The sequence below is a fragment of the Coregonus lavaretus genome, assembly GCF_964263955.1.
Source record: "Coregonus lavaretus genome assembly, chromosome: 28".
NCBI lineage: Eukaryota > Metazoa > Chordata > Actinopteri > Salmoniformes > Salmonidae > Coregonus > Coregonus lavaretus.
This window is the reverse complement of record NC_140015.1, coordinates 18101609-18120205: the sequence shown is the minus strand read 5'-3', so window position 1 is coordinate 18120205 and position 18597 is coordinate 18101609. Positions and strand designations below refer to the sequence as shown.

Here is an 18597-nt window from a genome sequence, read left to right as displayed (position 1 = left end):
ACATATACAGGCCCGTCTGAAGTTTGCCAATGAACATCTGAATGATTCAGAAGAGAACTGGGTGAAAGTGTTGTGGTCAGATGAGACCAAAATCGAGGTCTTTGGCATCAACTCAACTCGCCGTGTTTGGAGGAGGAGGAATGGTGCCTATGACCCCAAGAACACCATCCCCACCGTCAAACATGGAGTTGGAAACATTATGCTTTGGGGGTGTTTTTCTGCTAAGGGGACAGGACAACTTCACCGCATCAAAGGGACGATGGACGGGGCCATGTACCGTCAAATCTTGGGTGAGAACCTCCTTCCCTCAGCCAGGGCATTGAAAATGGGTCATGGATGGGTATTCCAGCATGACAATGACCCAAAACACACGGCCAAGGCAACAAAGGAGTTGCTCAAGAAGAAGCACATTAAGGTCCTGGAGTGGCCTAGCCAGTCTCCAGACCTTAATCCCATGGAAATTCTGTGGAGGGAGCTGAAGGTTCGAGTTACCAAACGTCAGCCTCGAAACCTTAATGAATTGGAGAAGATCTGCAAAGAGGTGTGGGACAAAATCCCTCCTGAGATGTGTGCAAACCTGGTGGCCAACTACAAGAAACGTCTGACCTCTGTGATTGCCAACAAGGGTTTTGCCACCAAGTACTAAGTAATGTTTTGCAGAGGGGTCAAATACTTATTTCCCTCATTAAAATGCAAATCAATTCATAACATTTTTTACATGCGTTTATCTGGATTTTTGTTGTTGTTATTCTGTCACTCACTGTTCAAATAAACCTACCATTAAAATTATAGACTGATCATGTCTTTATCAGTGGGCAAACATACAAAATCAGCAGGGGATCAAATACTTTTTTCCCTCACTGTATCTGTATGAGAGATCAAGCCCAGAGGACGCCTCCTCCTCCCTCTCCTCTTCCTCTTCCTCTTCCTCTTCCTCTTCCTCTTCCTCTTCCTCTTTCTCCTCCTCCTCCTCCTCCTCCTCCTCCTCTTCCTCTTCCTCTTCCTCCTCCTTCTCTTCCTCCTCCTCCTCCCCCCTCTCTTTGGCAGAGCTAAAGCACATGCTTTTTGATGACCAAAGAGTTGTTGTGCGTCTTGTGTCCTTTGCTGCCGGCTCTCAATGTGACTAACCCATCCTCTTCCCCACCGCCCTTAACCCCTCCTTCCCCCACCCCCTTTCTACCCACATTCCCCTTACTTTCACAAGGCATCAAAAAGAATGTGAGTCACCCTGACACATGTTGGGGGACATTCGCATTCTGAGCACATATATCTGCCCTCCGCAGAAAATATAATGATAAATCATGAGGAGAGCTGCTCTGTCTCTCTCTCTGGCAGTGGGAGACTTTTCAAAAAAGCCCTCTGTCTTCCACACCACCCTATTCACACACTTCTGAGAGCCGTCCTCCTCTAGATGCAGCAGCCTGCAATTCAAAACCAATCCTCGGTTTTTGGCAGGTGCAAAGACTGTAGAAGTCTGTACAAAAACAGGAAGTGTCTGTTGTGTGGCTCGACAGACATTGTCGTTTTCTTCTCTCATCCCAGTGCATTCCATCTGCTCCAAATACCCTCACCACCACAAACATGAACAGACAATATTGTGGCACGTGTAAAAAGAACAAGTCCCTCCTTCCCCTCCCATTTGGAGTGGCTCTTTTTTCCCTCTCTTTTCTGATGTCTCTTTGGTTTCTCCCAAAACTCTTTCTGACGTCTGCAGCCCTGAAGATTGGTGAGTGTATGATGTGCTCACTTAGTTTGGCATGGGGGAAAACAGAAAAACACGCAGGAAGAAAAACACAACACTAAATTACTGGACAAATACAGCACCTGCATGCACATAAACATACACACGACTTACATACACAGTCATCACACACACATTATTAAAGCACACGCACACACACACACACACACACACACACACACACACACACACACAGACACACACACACACACACACACACGCACACACACCAAAAATACAAATACACCAAGTCTCCTCAGCAAACAGATGGATGCGCTGCATTACAACAGGTCACTAGACCAAGCATATAAACCCCTCCTCCCCCTGCGGAGCTGCTTTATTTAACCTCTAGACGTGATCCTTCGCTTCATGTGATGCAGCACTTGACATTTGTGTATGTGCTGTCTGGGCCGCCGTGACACGCTGGGCTGGCCACCTCTTCATGAGCTTGGGGACTGTTGGTCCAAATGACTCTGTCTGGCTTGGCTGGACTGGCCTCGGCCCAGTTTGGTTTAGCTGTCTGTAAGTGCGTTTCTGTACGTTTGGTTGAATATTTGGGTGAGCTGACCCTGGCTACGCAGAGTTGGGTTTGGGTAAACAGCAGAACAACCCTGCGAGAAGGCTGCATTAACGAGTATTGATTGTGAGTGGGAGATATCAGCATGCTCCGGGAGGGACTAGCCATAAATCCCCTTAATGACGGGATACATTATCAACGGCTTAGCAGGTGGGACAGTCATCACTTAGAGGAAGACAGCCAGAGAGAAAGGAAAGGAAGGAGAGAGAAAGATAAGAAATGAAAGAACAAGAGATAATATGAAAGAGATGGAGTGAGAAAGAGAGGGACAAGGATATGAAAAGGGAATGGCAGAGAGAGAGAGAGAGAGAGAGAGAGAGAGAGAGAGAGAGAGAGAGAGAGAGAGTGAGAGAGAGAGAGAGAGAGAGGAGGGAGGTGTGCTCTGGGATATTTGACACAAAGAGACTGAGTGGACGGGGAGTACAGTAAAGCTGGTTCAGACCCATTAGCAGGATATTGCATATATTAGCATTTTACAGCACTAACGTGATTGCCTTACGAGCTCCTGGCTGTGAGAAACCATGCCTGCAAGAGCTTAGGAACACCATAGAACAAAATGTACCGGCTGCCACATCTTGACTTTAAGCATTGCATGTTAAATGCATGTTTTACAGTATACAGTACATGCCAGTACACAAAATATGTGTGAAAAATGTAGGAGTGCAGGTATGCGTATGTCTAACTCTTTAAAGATGCTACAGTTTGCCTCCACATCTGTCTAAAACTATGTCTCTGTGTGCCTCTGTAGAAATGAACAACCTTTTAAGCAAGTGTATGTTTCTGTGTGTAAAAGGCAAAATCTGTGGGTGTGTGTTTGTCTGTGAGTGAACTTTTGCCTAAGAATGTCCTGTGTGTGTGTGTGTGTGTGTGTGTGTGTGTGTTTGTGTGTGTGTGTGTGTGAATCAGAGGCCAGTTTGTCATGTTGCTGCTCCAGAGCCCTGATCCAAGCAGACAGGTGAAGCTGAGCGCGGCTAAACAGAACACGTAACAGGGAAGGAGGGAGCGAGAGAGCATGAGAAACGGAGAGAGAGGGAGGGACTTTGGGAAAGAGGAGATTAACTATAGAAGGAGATAGGGGTTAATTGGCATTTTATCAGAGGTTACTGGTGGATGTTAATTTTTCATGGCTACATGTTCTCTCCTGTGGCGTTCTGTTAGTGTCTCTTTAAGCTCATTTGTCAAGGCATGAATATTATTGTCATGCCAATCAGTCACTATGAGGGGAATGGAGTCAAACAGAGGACGGATACTCAATATAATTGCTGAATGACTGTAGCATACTGATACAGTCAGTGCACATAGCTCAAGGACTGCATGGAAGACCAGAGAGTTGGGAAGAGAGAGGGCGAGAGAGAAGAGAGAGAGAGAGAGAGAGAGAGAGAGAGAGAGAGAGAGAGAGAGAGAGAGAGAGAGAGAGAGAGAGAGAGAGAGAGAGAGAGAGAGAGAGAGAGAGAGAGAAGGTTGGACACGTTGATAAATTACAGTCATTGATGTGACCCACCCAGTAGATACACATTCACTCATGTAGAAAGAGTAGTAAAGATAAAGCATGTTTTTGCTATTAGGAAAAATAAGAAGCAACAATTGAATGTGAGTGTAATATGCATTAGGATATTATCCTCATCCTGCATTGTCAGAGTATCCTTACACTATTTCTCCCTCTCATATGGGTATTTGGGTGGGTGTATTTGAATAAACATTGTGACATTCTGTATTTTGAGAGTATCCTCACTCCGTACGTGCATGGGAATGCTTTGATCTTATGTATTGTGAGAGGTATACCCATGTGTGTGTGTGTGTGTGTGCAAGCTATGAGCTTATGTAGAGTGACCTGTGTGTGTGTGTGTGTGTGTGTGTGTGTGTGTGTGTGTGTGCATACGCGTTAGCAACCATGACTTCATAGGTTTATGGCTGGTGTATTTTTGTAAGTGGTACATTGCCAATGTTTGCGTGAAGTGCACACAGAACAAATTATTATGCACGTGTGTTTGTGTGTGTGTACATGTGTGCATGTGTGAGCTGGTGGGTGTCCTCAGTAGGTAAATAGAAGGTTGTGCATGACTGCTCCACACTTGAACCATTATGCATTTGCACCTGCGTCCATGCTTAAACCCAGTTTCTGCACTTGGGCCTTAAAAGTCATTCATCTGTTTGCATCTCTGAGTACAGTGTCAACACCAGAGCCATAATGGCTGTGCCCTTGCATGGATTCGGCTGTACAGTTTCTGTATTCAAGCCTTTAAAGATGGATGTCAGTGTATGTCCCCAGGAAACAATATTTCAACCCCTCACCGTCTCTGTTGGTTTGCAGTTGCTCACTGAGTAGATCCAGAAATCAGATGAGTTCCTGGCTGTCAGTGAATCACTGTCTAAGGGCTCTTATTTTCCAATAGAGCGTTATCGAACACCAAAGTACACTCAGTGCCTAGTGACTGACATGAAGTGACGGACAGTGGCCTCGGTCCCACAAGGCCAGCCGCAGACGATGCGTGGCTCCATTCAAGCCCCCATGCATTAATAATGGGGGAAAGTTGGAGTCATCCTTAGCTCAGCTATGCTGAATGTGGGGGCTCATAAGATAAATAATTTGATTTCACTCTGCACTGTGGGAGGGAGGTTATTTTGTTGTTCATGAAAAGCATCAAAGTGTTTATTTTGGCTTTTGGGTAAAGTGTGTAGAGGAAGGTGGGGGCGGGGGATTTGAGCGATAGGGAGCATGGATGGAATTAAAAGCATGAGGGTTGGACAGGTTGATCAATTACAGTCATTGATGTGACCCACCCAGTAGATACACATTTACTCATGTAGAAAGAGTAGTAAAGATAAAGCATGTTTTTGCTATTAGGAAAAATAAGAAGCAACAATTTGATGTGAGTGTAATATGCATTAGGATATTATCCTGCATTGTCAGAGTATCCTTACACTATTTCTCTCCCTCATATGGGTATTTGGGTGGGTGTATTTGACTAAACATTGTGACATTCTGTATTTTGAGAGTATCCTCACTCTGTACGTGCATGGGCTTATGTAGAGTGACCTGTGTGTGTGTGTGCAGTGATGTAAAGTACTTAAGTAAAAATACTTTAAAGTACTACTTAAGTAGTTTTTTGGGGTATCTTTTTGGGGTACTTTGTATTTTTGGCAACTTTTACTTTTACTTCACTACATTCCTAAAGAACATAATGTACTTTTTACTCCATACATTTTCCCTGACACCCCAAAGTACTCGTTACATTTTGACAGGAAAATGGTCCAATTCACACACTTATCAAGAGAACATCCCTGGTCATCCCTACTGCCTCTGATCTGGCGGACTCACTAAACACAAATGCTTCGTTTGTAAATTATGTCTGAGTGTTGGAGTGTGCCCCTGGCTATCCGTCAATAACAAAAGAATAAGAAAATTGTGCCGTCTGGTTTGCCTAATATAAGGAATTTGAAATGATTTATACTTTTACTTTTACTTCTGATACTTAAGTACATTTTAGCAATTCCATTTACTTTTGATACTTAAGTATATTTAAAACCAAATACTTTTAGACTTTTACTCAAGTAGTATTTTACTGGGTGACTTTCACTTTTACTTGAGTCATTTTCTATTAAGGTTTCTTTACTTTTACTCAAGTATGAACATTGAGTACTTTTTCCACCACTGTGTGTGTGTGTGTGTGTGTGTGTGTGTGTGTGTGTGTGTGTGTGTGTGTGTGTGTGTACATGTTTTCCTACATTATCAGGACCACAATGTCCTGGCAAGGTAGGAAAACAACAACCTTTTTGAAAAGTCTGGACTTTTTTCCATGTCCTGAATTTGTTAAAATGCTATTTTAGGCTTAAGGATTAGGTTTAGGGTTTGGGGTTAAAGTCAGGCTTAGGGTTAAGGTTAGGTTTAAGAGTCGGGTTAGGGGTTAAAGAGGGTTAAGGTTAGGGCTAGGTTAAGGGGTTCTGGAAAATTGGATTGTGTGTTGATGACAGGAGGGCCAGGACACAGGCATGTCCAATTAGATACGTGAGATTCCCCTGTGGGAGGCCTAATCAATCGCCACAGAGCATTTAGGAACGCCGCTGTTCGCTCCTCCAAAACTCAATGTGATACGCGACGGGACAAAACATCCCCCTGATACCATGCAGGCGACTGATGAGAATCAGCTTTAAATGGGCTTTACGTAACGGGGATGGACCAAGCGGGCCGGACACAGGGAACAGGAAACAGCCACAGCACTCAACAGAGCACATGGCCACTATCCATACTAACGGCATGTGTCCCTGCGGTCGAAAACAGTTAGCCTCGACCGCTAACTCGCCGGAAGGCTATTACAGGGCCATTACATTGATATGGCGGATGGAACGATGCTATTGTTAAGTCATCAAAACCCTGAGCCCCATGGCAGGCCGGTAATATACAATGACATCTTACACATGACACGGCCAGTATGGGACTGGAACAAATCCATAGAAAAATGTCAGTGGCGTCATTGATCGCTTGTCCATACAGTGGAGATGGATGGCCTGTGTGTGTGATAGAGCTGATGATGGGTCATGAAGCGATAAGGCCATGTGCTGGGGCAGGTTGTCATGGGGATGATGGTCAGACGATGGCCAGTCTGTGGTGTCACTTAGATAGGGTCAGTACCGCCCAAAACCACTCTCTTTTCCCGGGATAAATAACTGCGAGAAACAGGTAAATTATAATAAATTATTTATATGAAAAGCATGCCGTGAAATGGAACTTAAATTATATGTGATGTCTAAATCTGGCTTCTCTACGGCCTCTGCATGATGAATCATCAAGGCTCAGGGTGGGGACAGACAGCCCATCTCAGTATGGAGTGCAGTTCACAATGCATGTAGACCTATCATCTCATCATGGTAACTTTCTTTCTTGTGACAGATAGGCCTGCATTTGCTGCAGCATAGTCTATGCTACAGTAGTATAAAGACCGAATGTGTGTCTAATTTACCCATCTCCATCTGGCTTTCGGGGGATTTTTCTATTGTAAAGATTTAATTGTAATTTTAATGCAGCTGCAGAGTTTTAAAACAGCTCAAATATCGTTGCTTTAAATCAGTGCACACATGAGCACTCTCTCGCATTCTCTCGCAATCAACTCCATTCAAATAGATAAAAAATCTAGATAATCCTGTTCTAGATTGATATATACAGTGGGGGAAAAAAGTATTTAGTCAGCCACCAATTGTGCAAGTTCTCCCATTTAAAAAGATGAGAGAGGCCTGTAATTTTCATCATAGGTGCACGTCAACTATGACAGACAAATTGAGAAAAAAAATCCAGAAAATCACATTGTAGGATTTTTAATGAATTTATTTGCAAATTATGGTGGAAAATAAGTATTTGGTCACCTACAAACAAGCAAGATTTCTGGCTCTCACAGACCTGTAACTTCTTCTTTAAGAGGCTCCTCTGTCCTCCACTCGTTACCTGTATTAATGGCACCTGTTTGAACTTGTTATCAGTATAAAAGACACCTGTCCACAACCTCAAACAGTCACACTCCAAACTCCACTATGGCCAAGACAAAAGAGCTGTCAAAGGACACCAGTGTCAAAATTGTAGACCTGCACCAGGCTGGGAAGACTGAATCTGCAATAGGTAAGCAGCTTGGTTTGAAGAAATCAACTGTGGGAGCAATTATTAGGAAATGGAAGACATACAAGACCACTGATAATCTCCCTCGATCTGGGGCTCCACGCAAGATCTCACCCCGTGGGGTCAAAATGATCACAAGAACGGTGAGCAAAAATCCCAGAACCACACGGGGGGACCTAGTGAATGACCTGCAGAGAGCTGGGACCAAAGTAACAAAGCCTACCATCAGTAACACACTACGCCGCCAGGGACTCAAATCCTGCAGTGCGAGACGTGTCCCCCTGCTTAAGCCAGTACATGTCCAGGCCCGTCTGAAGCTTGCTAGAGTGCATTTGGATGATCCAGAAGAGGATTGGGAGAATGTCATATGGTCAGATGACACCAAAATAGAACTTTTTGGTAAAAACTCAACTCGTCGTGTTTGGAGGACAAAGAATGCTGAGTTGCATCCAAAGAACACCGTACCTACTGTGAAGCATGGGGGTGGAAACATCATGCTTTGGGGCTGTTTTTCTGCAAAGGGACCAGGACGACTGATCCGTGTAAAGGAAAGAATGAATGGGGCCATGTATCGTGAGATTTTGAGTGAAAACCTCCTTCCATCAGCAAGGGCATTGAAGATGAAATGTGGCTGGGTCTTTCAGCATGACAATGATCCCAAACACACCGCCCGGGCAACGAAGGAGTGGCTTCGTAAGAAGCATTTCAAGGTCCTGGAGTGGCCTAGCCAGTCTCTAGATCTCAACCCCATAGAAAATCTTTGGAGGGAGTTGAAAGTCCGTGTTGCCCAGCGACAGCCCCAAAACATCACTGCTCTAGAGGAGATCTGCATGGAGGAATGGGCCAAAATACCAGCAACAGTGTGTGAAAACCTTGTGAAGACTTACAGAAAACGTTTGACCTGTGTCATTGCCAACAAAGGGTATATAACAAAGTATTGAGAAACTTTTGTTATTTGACCAAATACTTATTTTCCACCATAATTTGCAAATAAATTCATTAAAAATCCTACAATGTGATTTTCTGGATATTATTTTCTCATTTTGTCTGTCATAGTTGACGTGTACCTATGATGAACATTACATGCCTCTCTCATCTTTTTAAGTGGGAGAACTTGCAAAATTGTTGGCTGACTAAATACTTTTTTTCCCCACTGTATATGCGTCAGACTACTAATTATACAAATAGGCCCTATTATATTTAAAACAATTAATCAAATTCGCTAGCCTATACTTGTAACTTTGTAGGCCACATGTGCTGCACCAGAATCGCATGTTCTCTCCCTGCTTTATCATGGTTTGAATGAGGTGTGTAACTCCAGTCCATGTAATACAGTATAATACAATACAGTACAGTAATACAGTTCACACTCAAAAAGATTAGCCTACAGGAGCTAGTTTCATGTATTTACCCAAGAGAGCATATAGCTAGCTACATCTATCTCTGTCACGTTCGTTGTGTAAAGGATTGGACCAAGGTGCAGCGTGGTATGCGTACATGTTTTAATTATTTAAATAAACACTTGACAAAATAACAAAAGCAACTGAACGTGAAGTTCTAAAGGCTAACAGCAACACACCTAAACAGAAACACGATCCCACAACTAAAGGTAGGCAAAATGGCTGCCTAAGTATGATCCCCAATCAGAGACAACGATCGACAGCTGCCTCTGATTGGGAACCACACCCGGCCTACATAAAAATAGAATAACTAGATTCTATCCAAATCACACCCTGACCTAACCAAACAGAGAATACAGGTGATCTCTAAGGTCAGGGCGTGACACGTGCGTAATGTGAAGTAGCCTATATCATATAGGCCTATGTATTGGATAACGGCACAATCATTTTTATTTTGGGCTCATTAAATGTCGTTAATGTAGGGCTCATAAAATATATTTAATGTATGGCTCATAAGGCTCAGGAAGCATCAGGCTTGAATTTTCGATCAAAGCTCTAATCAAATCCAGACACAGGCCTATTTATATGCTTTATAATGCTTTTGAATGACACTTCCGGTTTTGGCGGAAAATACCGGGTTACCTGGAAGAAAACACACACACACACACACACACACACAACTCCTCGGAAGGGAACTAGGCCACTGCAGACAGCACAGTCATGCCCACCCACATACGAACACACAAACATAAACATACCCTGGCATAATCACACAGCCATGCTAAGGGGCACTATTTGGCAGCTGTCGGGTCCAATACCAAAATAGGGGAGACAGTGGCAGGCAGCTGCAAGCACTAACACTGCTGGGGCTCACTATCTGGCAGTGGCAGCTGCAGCGTCAGCCTCCCTGGGTGAGAGGGTACTCAGCTCTGACCACCGTGGGGTGGGAGACTCAGAACCCAAAACACAGGGTGTCTATTCTGCTACTACATCCCTCCATTAGCGAGCACCAGGGAGGCACAGCCTGAATTATTGATCAAGGGAGACAGGGTTTAGGGAGAACTGTTGGTTCTGTCAGCTCCGAAAACCTAAATAAAGAAAGAGCAGAGCTACAGATGAGGAATGTGTACAAAATGACTAAACTTTCACGCCTGGTGAGTGAAGCTAGCTGTTGGGCGCTATGGTGTCACTTAGGGACCGAAATAATGTAAACCAAGCCATTGTCGCACCATGCAGCCCAGAATTTGTTTTCTGCGCTGGAGGGTTCATTTTATCTTTTTGTTTGGGAAACTTTTCTGGTAGCTCAAGGTCCCCACCCACACTTAGCCTCGGCAGCACACCCTCAGTGGGATTTAGGGGTGACTCAGTGGGGTGTCGTCATAACAACCCCGGTGGACTGAACACGAGGTGGGGTGCCACAGATAAAACCCCACCGTAGAAAGAAGACAAAGTGTATTAACAAACACTATAGCTAGTGGTGGATGGTAGAGGCAAATAAAAACACACTAACCTGGTGTGACAGTGGTGGTGATTCAGACCCTACAGTGTCAAGAACAAAGGGTTTCAAACAGACCCCAAAGCAGTGGACAGTAAAGGTGATATAAACACACAGAAGTTACTGCAATTTCCGCCTTGAAAGGACAATAAACTAAATCATTAAATCTGAATTCTATTTTATTTTACTGTATTGTACAGAAGTGGACAGCAGCTGGAGGTAACAGTGAGACACCCTGGCTCCTGGCTGAGACTGCAGGGGGTCACAGCAGGCCTATTCTGCTCAGTGGGCTCCAGCTGTCTGGTGGTAATGAACTAATACACACCACTCACTTTGATTGTGGCCTTACCACCCACAGGGAGTGGAGAGGAGATAGAGAGGCCTCACCCTTACCACCCACAGGGAGTGGAGAGGAGATATGCAGGCCTCACCCATACCACCCACAGGGAGTGCAGAGGAGAGTGGCAGGCCTCACCCTTGCCACCCACAGGGAGAGGCCTCACCCTTACCACCCACAGGGAGTGGATAAGATATAGAGAGGCCTCACCCTTACCACCCACAGATAGGCAGGCCTCACCCTTACCACCCACAGGGAGTGCAGAGGAGATAGGCAGGCCTCACCCTTACCACCCACAGGGAGTGGAGAGGAGACAGGCAGGCCTCACCCTTACCACCCACAGGGAGTGGAGAGGAGATAGGCAGGCCTCACCCTTACCATCCACAGGGAGTGAAGATAGGCAGGCCTCAACTCCAACCTGAACCCCCCCCCCCCCCCCCCCCACTGCCTCCACCAGGGTGATGAGAAAATCTCAGAGTAACAGGACCTTCATGCCGATCCCAGAGCCGTTTATCATTGAATAGAATTTATCTCTCTTTTTTGTGAAAAGGAGAAGAACAGGAGTAGAAGTAGTGTTGCCTCATGCCTTTGTTCTTGTGTAGTGCATCAGCAAGAAACAAAACAATTAGCTACAGATGGTTGAAATCACAACATAAATTATCATTAGCATAATTAGATTCATGCTTGAACAATACCAGAGGAATCCAGCTTTGAGTATCAGACATTGTTACAGTCTAATTCCTTTTACTCTGAAAACCTGCATGCACTATACTGTAGCATCCATCAATGAGTGAAGCAACTCACAAACTTAACTCAGTGTAAAATCTTTCTAAATAATTGAGCCTATGTCCTTCGTTCAATGATTCAATCTAGTTGTTTGTGGCGTAAACAAGTCCTCACCTCACCTCTCCTAGAATAGCTGTGTTTTAATGACAGGAGACGTTTTCACACGACACATTACCTCTAGGTGCTTCTCTAATGCTCCCTCTAGGTAAAGACAGCACAGCCAGATTCATTAGCTTCATGTAGCGTGAGGACCTAGTCGGGGGACTTTCAAAAGGTGTGTTCAAGGCTTTACATCTGTAATTAATACAAAATAATCTTAATAATTACTTTACTGAATTGTGGCAGTTTAATAAAGGGCCACATTGTCCCCCTAAATTGACATGCTGTGCAAACATCAGCATGATTTAAGATAATATTTTTCTATAAACCACTGAATGATCACTGATTGCTCACAGCCAAGATTTGCGCTTGGTTGAGAAGATGATGGATAGATTGTGAAATCCATTTGATGTAATTACCATCCATATTTAATTGGTGCGCCAAAACACGTTTGCACAGTGGCTTAAAACTCTTTGAATTTGTAACCATATTTTAACAGCCCATTAGGTGCCGAGTTTCCACCTTTCCGTTTTTTCACGTGTTCTTTCCCTTCAAATGTCACTCATAGCAACTGACAAGTCAAACCTGTGGAAACCTCAGACACTGCAGTATTAAATAAGTCATAATCATCAGGACCGACCAACCAGCATTTGGAGGAAATAGAAACGATACGCCTCAAGAATTTCCAAGATCTTGCCTCATACAGTAAAGCCCCTCAGGTCGAACTTAAACTTTCCCAATTTAACTTTTCTCCTTTCTGCTGACACACTACTGCTGATGAGGGTGCACAAAACTTTATGGTTATCTTTAATTCATTAATCGATTCATTTCCTTTCTTGTATTACAGTGCACAATCCATTTTTAAGTAATTAAACTGCAAATGAGTCTCTTCTGTGGCCTTATCTGATGCAACCTCAAGATAACCCCCATAATGTATGGAATCTGGAAAACAATGTTGCCCCCTCTCTTAACAAAGTGGCACAACATGAGAGAGAGAGAGAGCGAGAGGGTGAGAGAAAGAGAGAGAGAGAGAGAGAGAGAGAGAGAGAGAGAGAGAGAGAGAGAGAGAGAGAGAGAGAGAGAGAGAGAGAGAGAGAGAGAGAGAGAGAGGGTGAGAGAGAGAGAGAGAGAGAGAGAGAGAGAGAGAGAGAGAGAGAGAGAGAGAGAGAGAGAGAGAGAGACTAAACAGACTAATGCCTCAATGAACACCTTCAGTGACAAACTACAAGGGCTTTTCGAAATGTACAAAGCCACATGATAAAATGGCATTTTCTAAATCTGGTCTTTTTTTCTAAGTAGTTGACATTTGACCACTGCAGTAGGATTGGCAGAGCTGTCTAACACAATTTCCTTTGTAACATTATGGCAGAGAGAACGTGTTTGAAACAACACCCAGGGAAATAGTTCTGTCAGCCCCGAGAATTGTGTTTGCGGAACACTGGCTTGTCCAACCAAACCCTTTTCCCAGGTTCTTATAATAAAAGAGACAGATCCCGGGTGGCTGTGGTATCTGTGCATGGGATTCGCTAGGGCATTTGGCTGCCATCGTGGTTTAAACATTTCCTTGCCCTTGTAATGTCTGCGCCTAAGAGAGGGCTCTGGGAATTTTTCTGAAAAGTGTTGCAATGTTATCAGATCACATCATACTTTTCCATCTTTATATTAGCTAGGAGATGTGACAGTCCTGGGGGGTTAGAATATGGGTTCAGAGAGCTGACGGCTGTGTTGAGGAGGAAGAACAACCAGCACTCCACAATAACAGCACCCTCAGCAATGACCGAGAGAATGAAAACAGAGAGAGGATGAGAAAGAGAGAGAAATGCTTTAGCCAAGTGGGAATGAGTGAGATGAGAGAAAGACAGAAACTAGCCAGAAAGACAGAAACTAGCCAGAAAGACAGAAACTAGCCAGCAAGACAGAAACTAACTGGTGGTGACAGAAACTAACTGGTGGTAATGAGTTAAGGAGTAGTGTTTGTTTGTGCACTGCTGAATGTGTGACTGGAGGGCATTTTAGAGAGAAACCCAACCAGTGAAAAGAAAAGCATGAAAAACAGAAAGACAATATTTCAGCATGGCAGCGGGACTTTGTCCTTGTCTATCCCAGCTGTCATTCAGTCTGTCAGCACGGCCCACATATTAACCCTCTTTCCCATCACAACAGTAATGACGTACTAGCCGTGGCTGATGTCTAGCCAGCTAAGCTGTCAGCAGGCATGGAGCAACACAAACATAGGCACAGACACATGCATAAACACACATGATAACATACGCACTATACACACACATATACATGGATCTTGTGTTGTAGATATGTGGTAGTGGAGTAAGGGCTTGAAGGCACACACTTCGTGTGTTGTGAAATCTGTTATGAATGTATTGAATTTTTTTTTTTAATTGCATAACTGCCTTAATTTTGCCGGACCCCAGGAAGAGTAGCTGCTGCCTTGGCAGGAACTAATGGGGATCCATAATACATACAAATACAAATACAAATGTACCATTTAAATTAAACCGATTTCTTTGAAAAGTTCCAGCGGTCAGTACTATACTACACTATGATTAAAGCGTTTGTTTTACACACCAATGGACATCACATATAAGAGGGCTTTTATGACTGCATGGCCAGGCAAGATTCCAACACCATCATTAAGTTTGCCGACGACACAACAGTGGTAGTCCTGATCACCGACAATGATGAGACAGCCTATAGGGAGGAGGTCAGAGACCTGGCCGTGTGGTGCAAGGATAACAACCTCTCCCTCAACGTGACCAAGACAAAGGAGATGATTGGAAAAAAAAAAGAGGACTGAGCCCGCCCCCATTCTCATCGACGGGGCTGTAGTGGAACAGGTTGAGAGCTTCAAGTTCCTTGGTGTCCACATCACCAACTAACTATCATGGTCCAAACACACCAAGACAGTCGTGAAGAGGGCACGACAAAGCCTATTCCCCCTCAGGAGACTGAAAAGATTTGGCATGGGTCCTCAGATCCTCAAAAGATTCTACAGCTGCATCATCGAGAGCATCCTGACTGGTTGCATCACCGCCTGGTATGGCAACTGCTCGGCCTCCGACCGCAAGGCACTACAGAGGGTAGTGCGTACGGCCCAGTACATCCCTGGGGCCAAGCTTCCTGCCATCCAGGACCTCTATACCAGGCGGTGTCAGAGGAAGGCCCTCAAAATTGTCAAAGACTCCAGCCACCCTAGTCATAGACTGTTCTCTCTGCTACCGCACGGCAAGCGGTACCGGAGTGCCAAGTCTAGGTCTAAAAGACTTCTCAACAGCTTCTACCCCCAAGCCATAAGACTCCTGAACAGCTAATCATGGCTACCCGAACTATTTGCACTGCCCCCCCACCCCCACCCCCACCCCATCTTTTAACGCTGCTGCTACTCTGTTAATTATTTATGCATAGTCTATCCACATGTACATATTACCTCAACTACCTCAACTAGCCGGTGCCCCCGCACATTGACTCTGCACCGGTACCCCCCCTGTATATAACCTCCTTATTGTTATTTTATTTTACTGCTGCTCTTTTTTTCTCAACACTTTTTTGTTGTTGTTTTATTTTACTTTTTTTATTAAAAAATAAATGCATTGTTGGTTAAGGGCTGTAAGTAAGCATTTCACTGTAATGTCTACACCTGTTGTATTCGGCGCATGTGGCAAATAAAATTGTATTTTATTTTATTTTATTGTGATCAAATCACACAGATTAGGAAATGATAGCAGCACACTTCCATTTGATGTGATGTTCTAGAAGGAGTTTATTCTATGGTGATCTCAATCGATTTGACACAATGCTCTCTAGTCTTACTGACGGGTGACCTTTAACCTAACACCTGTCTTTGTCTTTCTCTCTGCAGGGCCTTGACAGAGTTGTTGAAGCAGCCCGGAGAGGTAGGCGGAGTGGACGGGACCGGGGGTCACCACCCCATAGGGACCAATGGGATCTCTGGCAGGTCACTGCGCAGCAACAATGGTAAGCCTGTTTCTCTGGGAGCGACAGGGGTTATTACAGGAGATGTCTCTCAGTGTAATTAAGCATATCGGATGCTGATCCAGCAACGCTTTGCAAGCACTCTCATGAGTGCCCTTTTAGCGCTCGATATACTAATGAGGGCACTACTAACTCTGAATAGGGTACTCAGGAATCAGAATAGGGTAAAACAGGCTATTTCAGACTCTGGCTGTCAGAATTGAGGATTATATTTTAGATGCACACACTGCACCTTGACTCGGTACTGGTACCCCGTGTATATAGCCAAGTTATCGTTACTCATCGTGTATTTATTCCCTGTGTTATTATTTGTATATTATTTTTAAATTTTTCGCTCTGCATTGTTGGGAAGTAAGCATTTCACTGTTGGTCTACACCTGTTGTATAAGAAGCATGGGACAAATACAATTTTATTTGACGCACACACTCACACGTGTGCATGCATGCAGAGACACCTGTTATTGAGCTAGGAGGAAGGCTCAATTCCATAGCAGCCCCTGCTGCCTCCCCTCCATGACTGAGCGGAAGTGCAGGGACCGGCTGGTCATATTTAATTAAGGTGTAATTATCTTTGTTCCGGTCCGGGACCTGTTGATATAACACCACACAGTTCATCTGTCTGCTAATTAGATCCCCTCAAATCCCTCTGAACCCCACTCCCCTCCAGTACACACACACACACACACACACACACACAGAGAAATATGCCCACACAAACACACAAACACTTGCTTTGCTTTCATCTTCACTCTATTGCAACAATTAATGTATCCCTTACGTTCATGCCAACCTACACCTATCAGTCTCTAACTTCCCTCCATCTCTACTCCTCTTTATTATTTTGCCTAACAACACTCACTCCTCCTCTTTCCTTCCTTTCTCCTGTCTCTCTGTGTGCAGTGTCTGACTGGCGTTGGCCATTAAATGAGTCTTTAATGAAGTGGTCATTATCTGTGGAGGGCTGATACAACAGGACGGGGAGGCCAGATATACCTGTCTGTGTGCCCCCTGTTCCCCCCCCCCCCAGCTCTCAGCATGGTGTGTCCCCTGTCCCCCCCCCCCCCCCCAGCTCTCAGCATGGTGTGTCCCCTGTCCCCCCCCCCCTCCAGCCCTCAGCATGGTGTGTCCCCTGTCCCCCACCCCCCCAGCTCTCAGCATGGTGTGCCCCGTGTTCCTCCCCCCCAGCCCTCAGCATGGTGTGTCCCCTGTTCCCCCCCCCCAGCCCTCAGCATGGTGTGCCCCGTGTTCCTCCCCCCCAGCCCTCAGCATGGTGTCCCCTGTTCCCCCCCCCCAGCCCTCAGCATGGTGTGTCCCCTGTCCCCCCCCCCCCAGCCCTCAGCATGGTGTGCCCCGTGTTCCTCCCCCCCAGCCCTCAGCATGGTGTGTCGTCGTCCCCCCCCCCTCAGCATGGTGTGTCCCCTGTTCCCCCCCCCCCCCAGCCCTCAGCATAGTGTGCCCCCTGTTCCTCCCCCCCAGTCCTAGGCATGGTGTGTGTCCCCCCCCCCCCCTCAGCATGGTGTGTCCCCTATTCCCCCCCCCCCAGCCCTCAGCATGGTGTGCCCCCTGTTCCGCCGCCCCCAGCCCTCAGCATGGTGTGTCCCCTGGCCCCCCCCCCCAGCCCTCAGCACGGTGTGTCTGCTGGCCACACAACCACAACCTGCCACCACCCGCATGACCTTCATTAAGAACCACAGACCAGAGAGAGAGAGAGGGAGGAGGAGGAGAGAGAGGGGGGTAGATGGAGCAAGATGAGAGAAAGGGCTTGTTTGAGAGAGAGAAAGAGATGGATGGGGGACAGAGAGCTTGTGTGTGAGAAAGGGGGGGCAGGTAGAAGTAGATAGATGGAGTGCAGAGGATGGAAGAGGTGGGAGAAAGGGAAGGAGGAGCTTGGCAGAGAGATAGAGGGAGATAGATTTCTAGAACAAATATCGAAGGAGGGGGCAAGAAAGGAGTGACAAGGTAAAAAAATGGGATGGAAAGACAAAGAACACAGGAATGAGGGAACGGTGGGGATCATAACACAGGAATGAGGGAACGGTGGGGATCATAACAGATAAGGGTAAAAAAAATGCAGACATTTACAAAGATGAGAGAGAGAGACAGTAATGACGGGGTGACATATCCATTGAGGAATTCCCGGAAAGATATGGGTAAAAAAACACATCAAATAAAACCAGATGAAAGAAGGACATTGACTGGGGTGTGCCATTTTGTCATGATGAACATTAAAGAGAGGCATTACAGGTGCTCCCTAGTCTACGGAGGTGGATGAGAATGTAAAACACTGACTGCACACGTTTTCCATCATTGCTATTCCGCCCCATACTGCTCTGCACTGTAATCTCAGCGCTTTATCTGACATGATCTGGTTAAGGCTGTATCTAGATCAGTGTCTGAGAGGGTGGGGTTTGGGGACAAACCTGGCAGTGTGTGTGTGTGTGTGTGTGTGTAAGTGTGTGCAAGTGTGCTCTAGTATCTTTGCGATAACAATTGAATATACTGTGCGGAGTGTGTGAGACTGTTCACTGAACAGCACAGTAACTACCATA

At 45.4% G+C, this 18597-nt stretch overlaps 1 protein-coding gene across 1 annotated transcript in view; it reads left to right on the top strand.

Annotated features, from left to right (window-relative positions):
- The window catches only part of LOC311104147 (protein shisa-8), a gene marked incomplete at both ends in the record, with an annotated part of 87048 nt that overhangs the window by 18771 nt on the left and 49680 nt on the right, over positions 1-18597 (top strand). The window contains one exon of the mRNA XM_084145836.1: positions 15915-16030. Coding sequence (XP_084001962.1) covers positions 15915-16030 — 116 coding nt within the window. The remainder of the gene's footprint in view (positions 1-15914; positions 16031-18597) is intronic.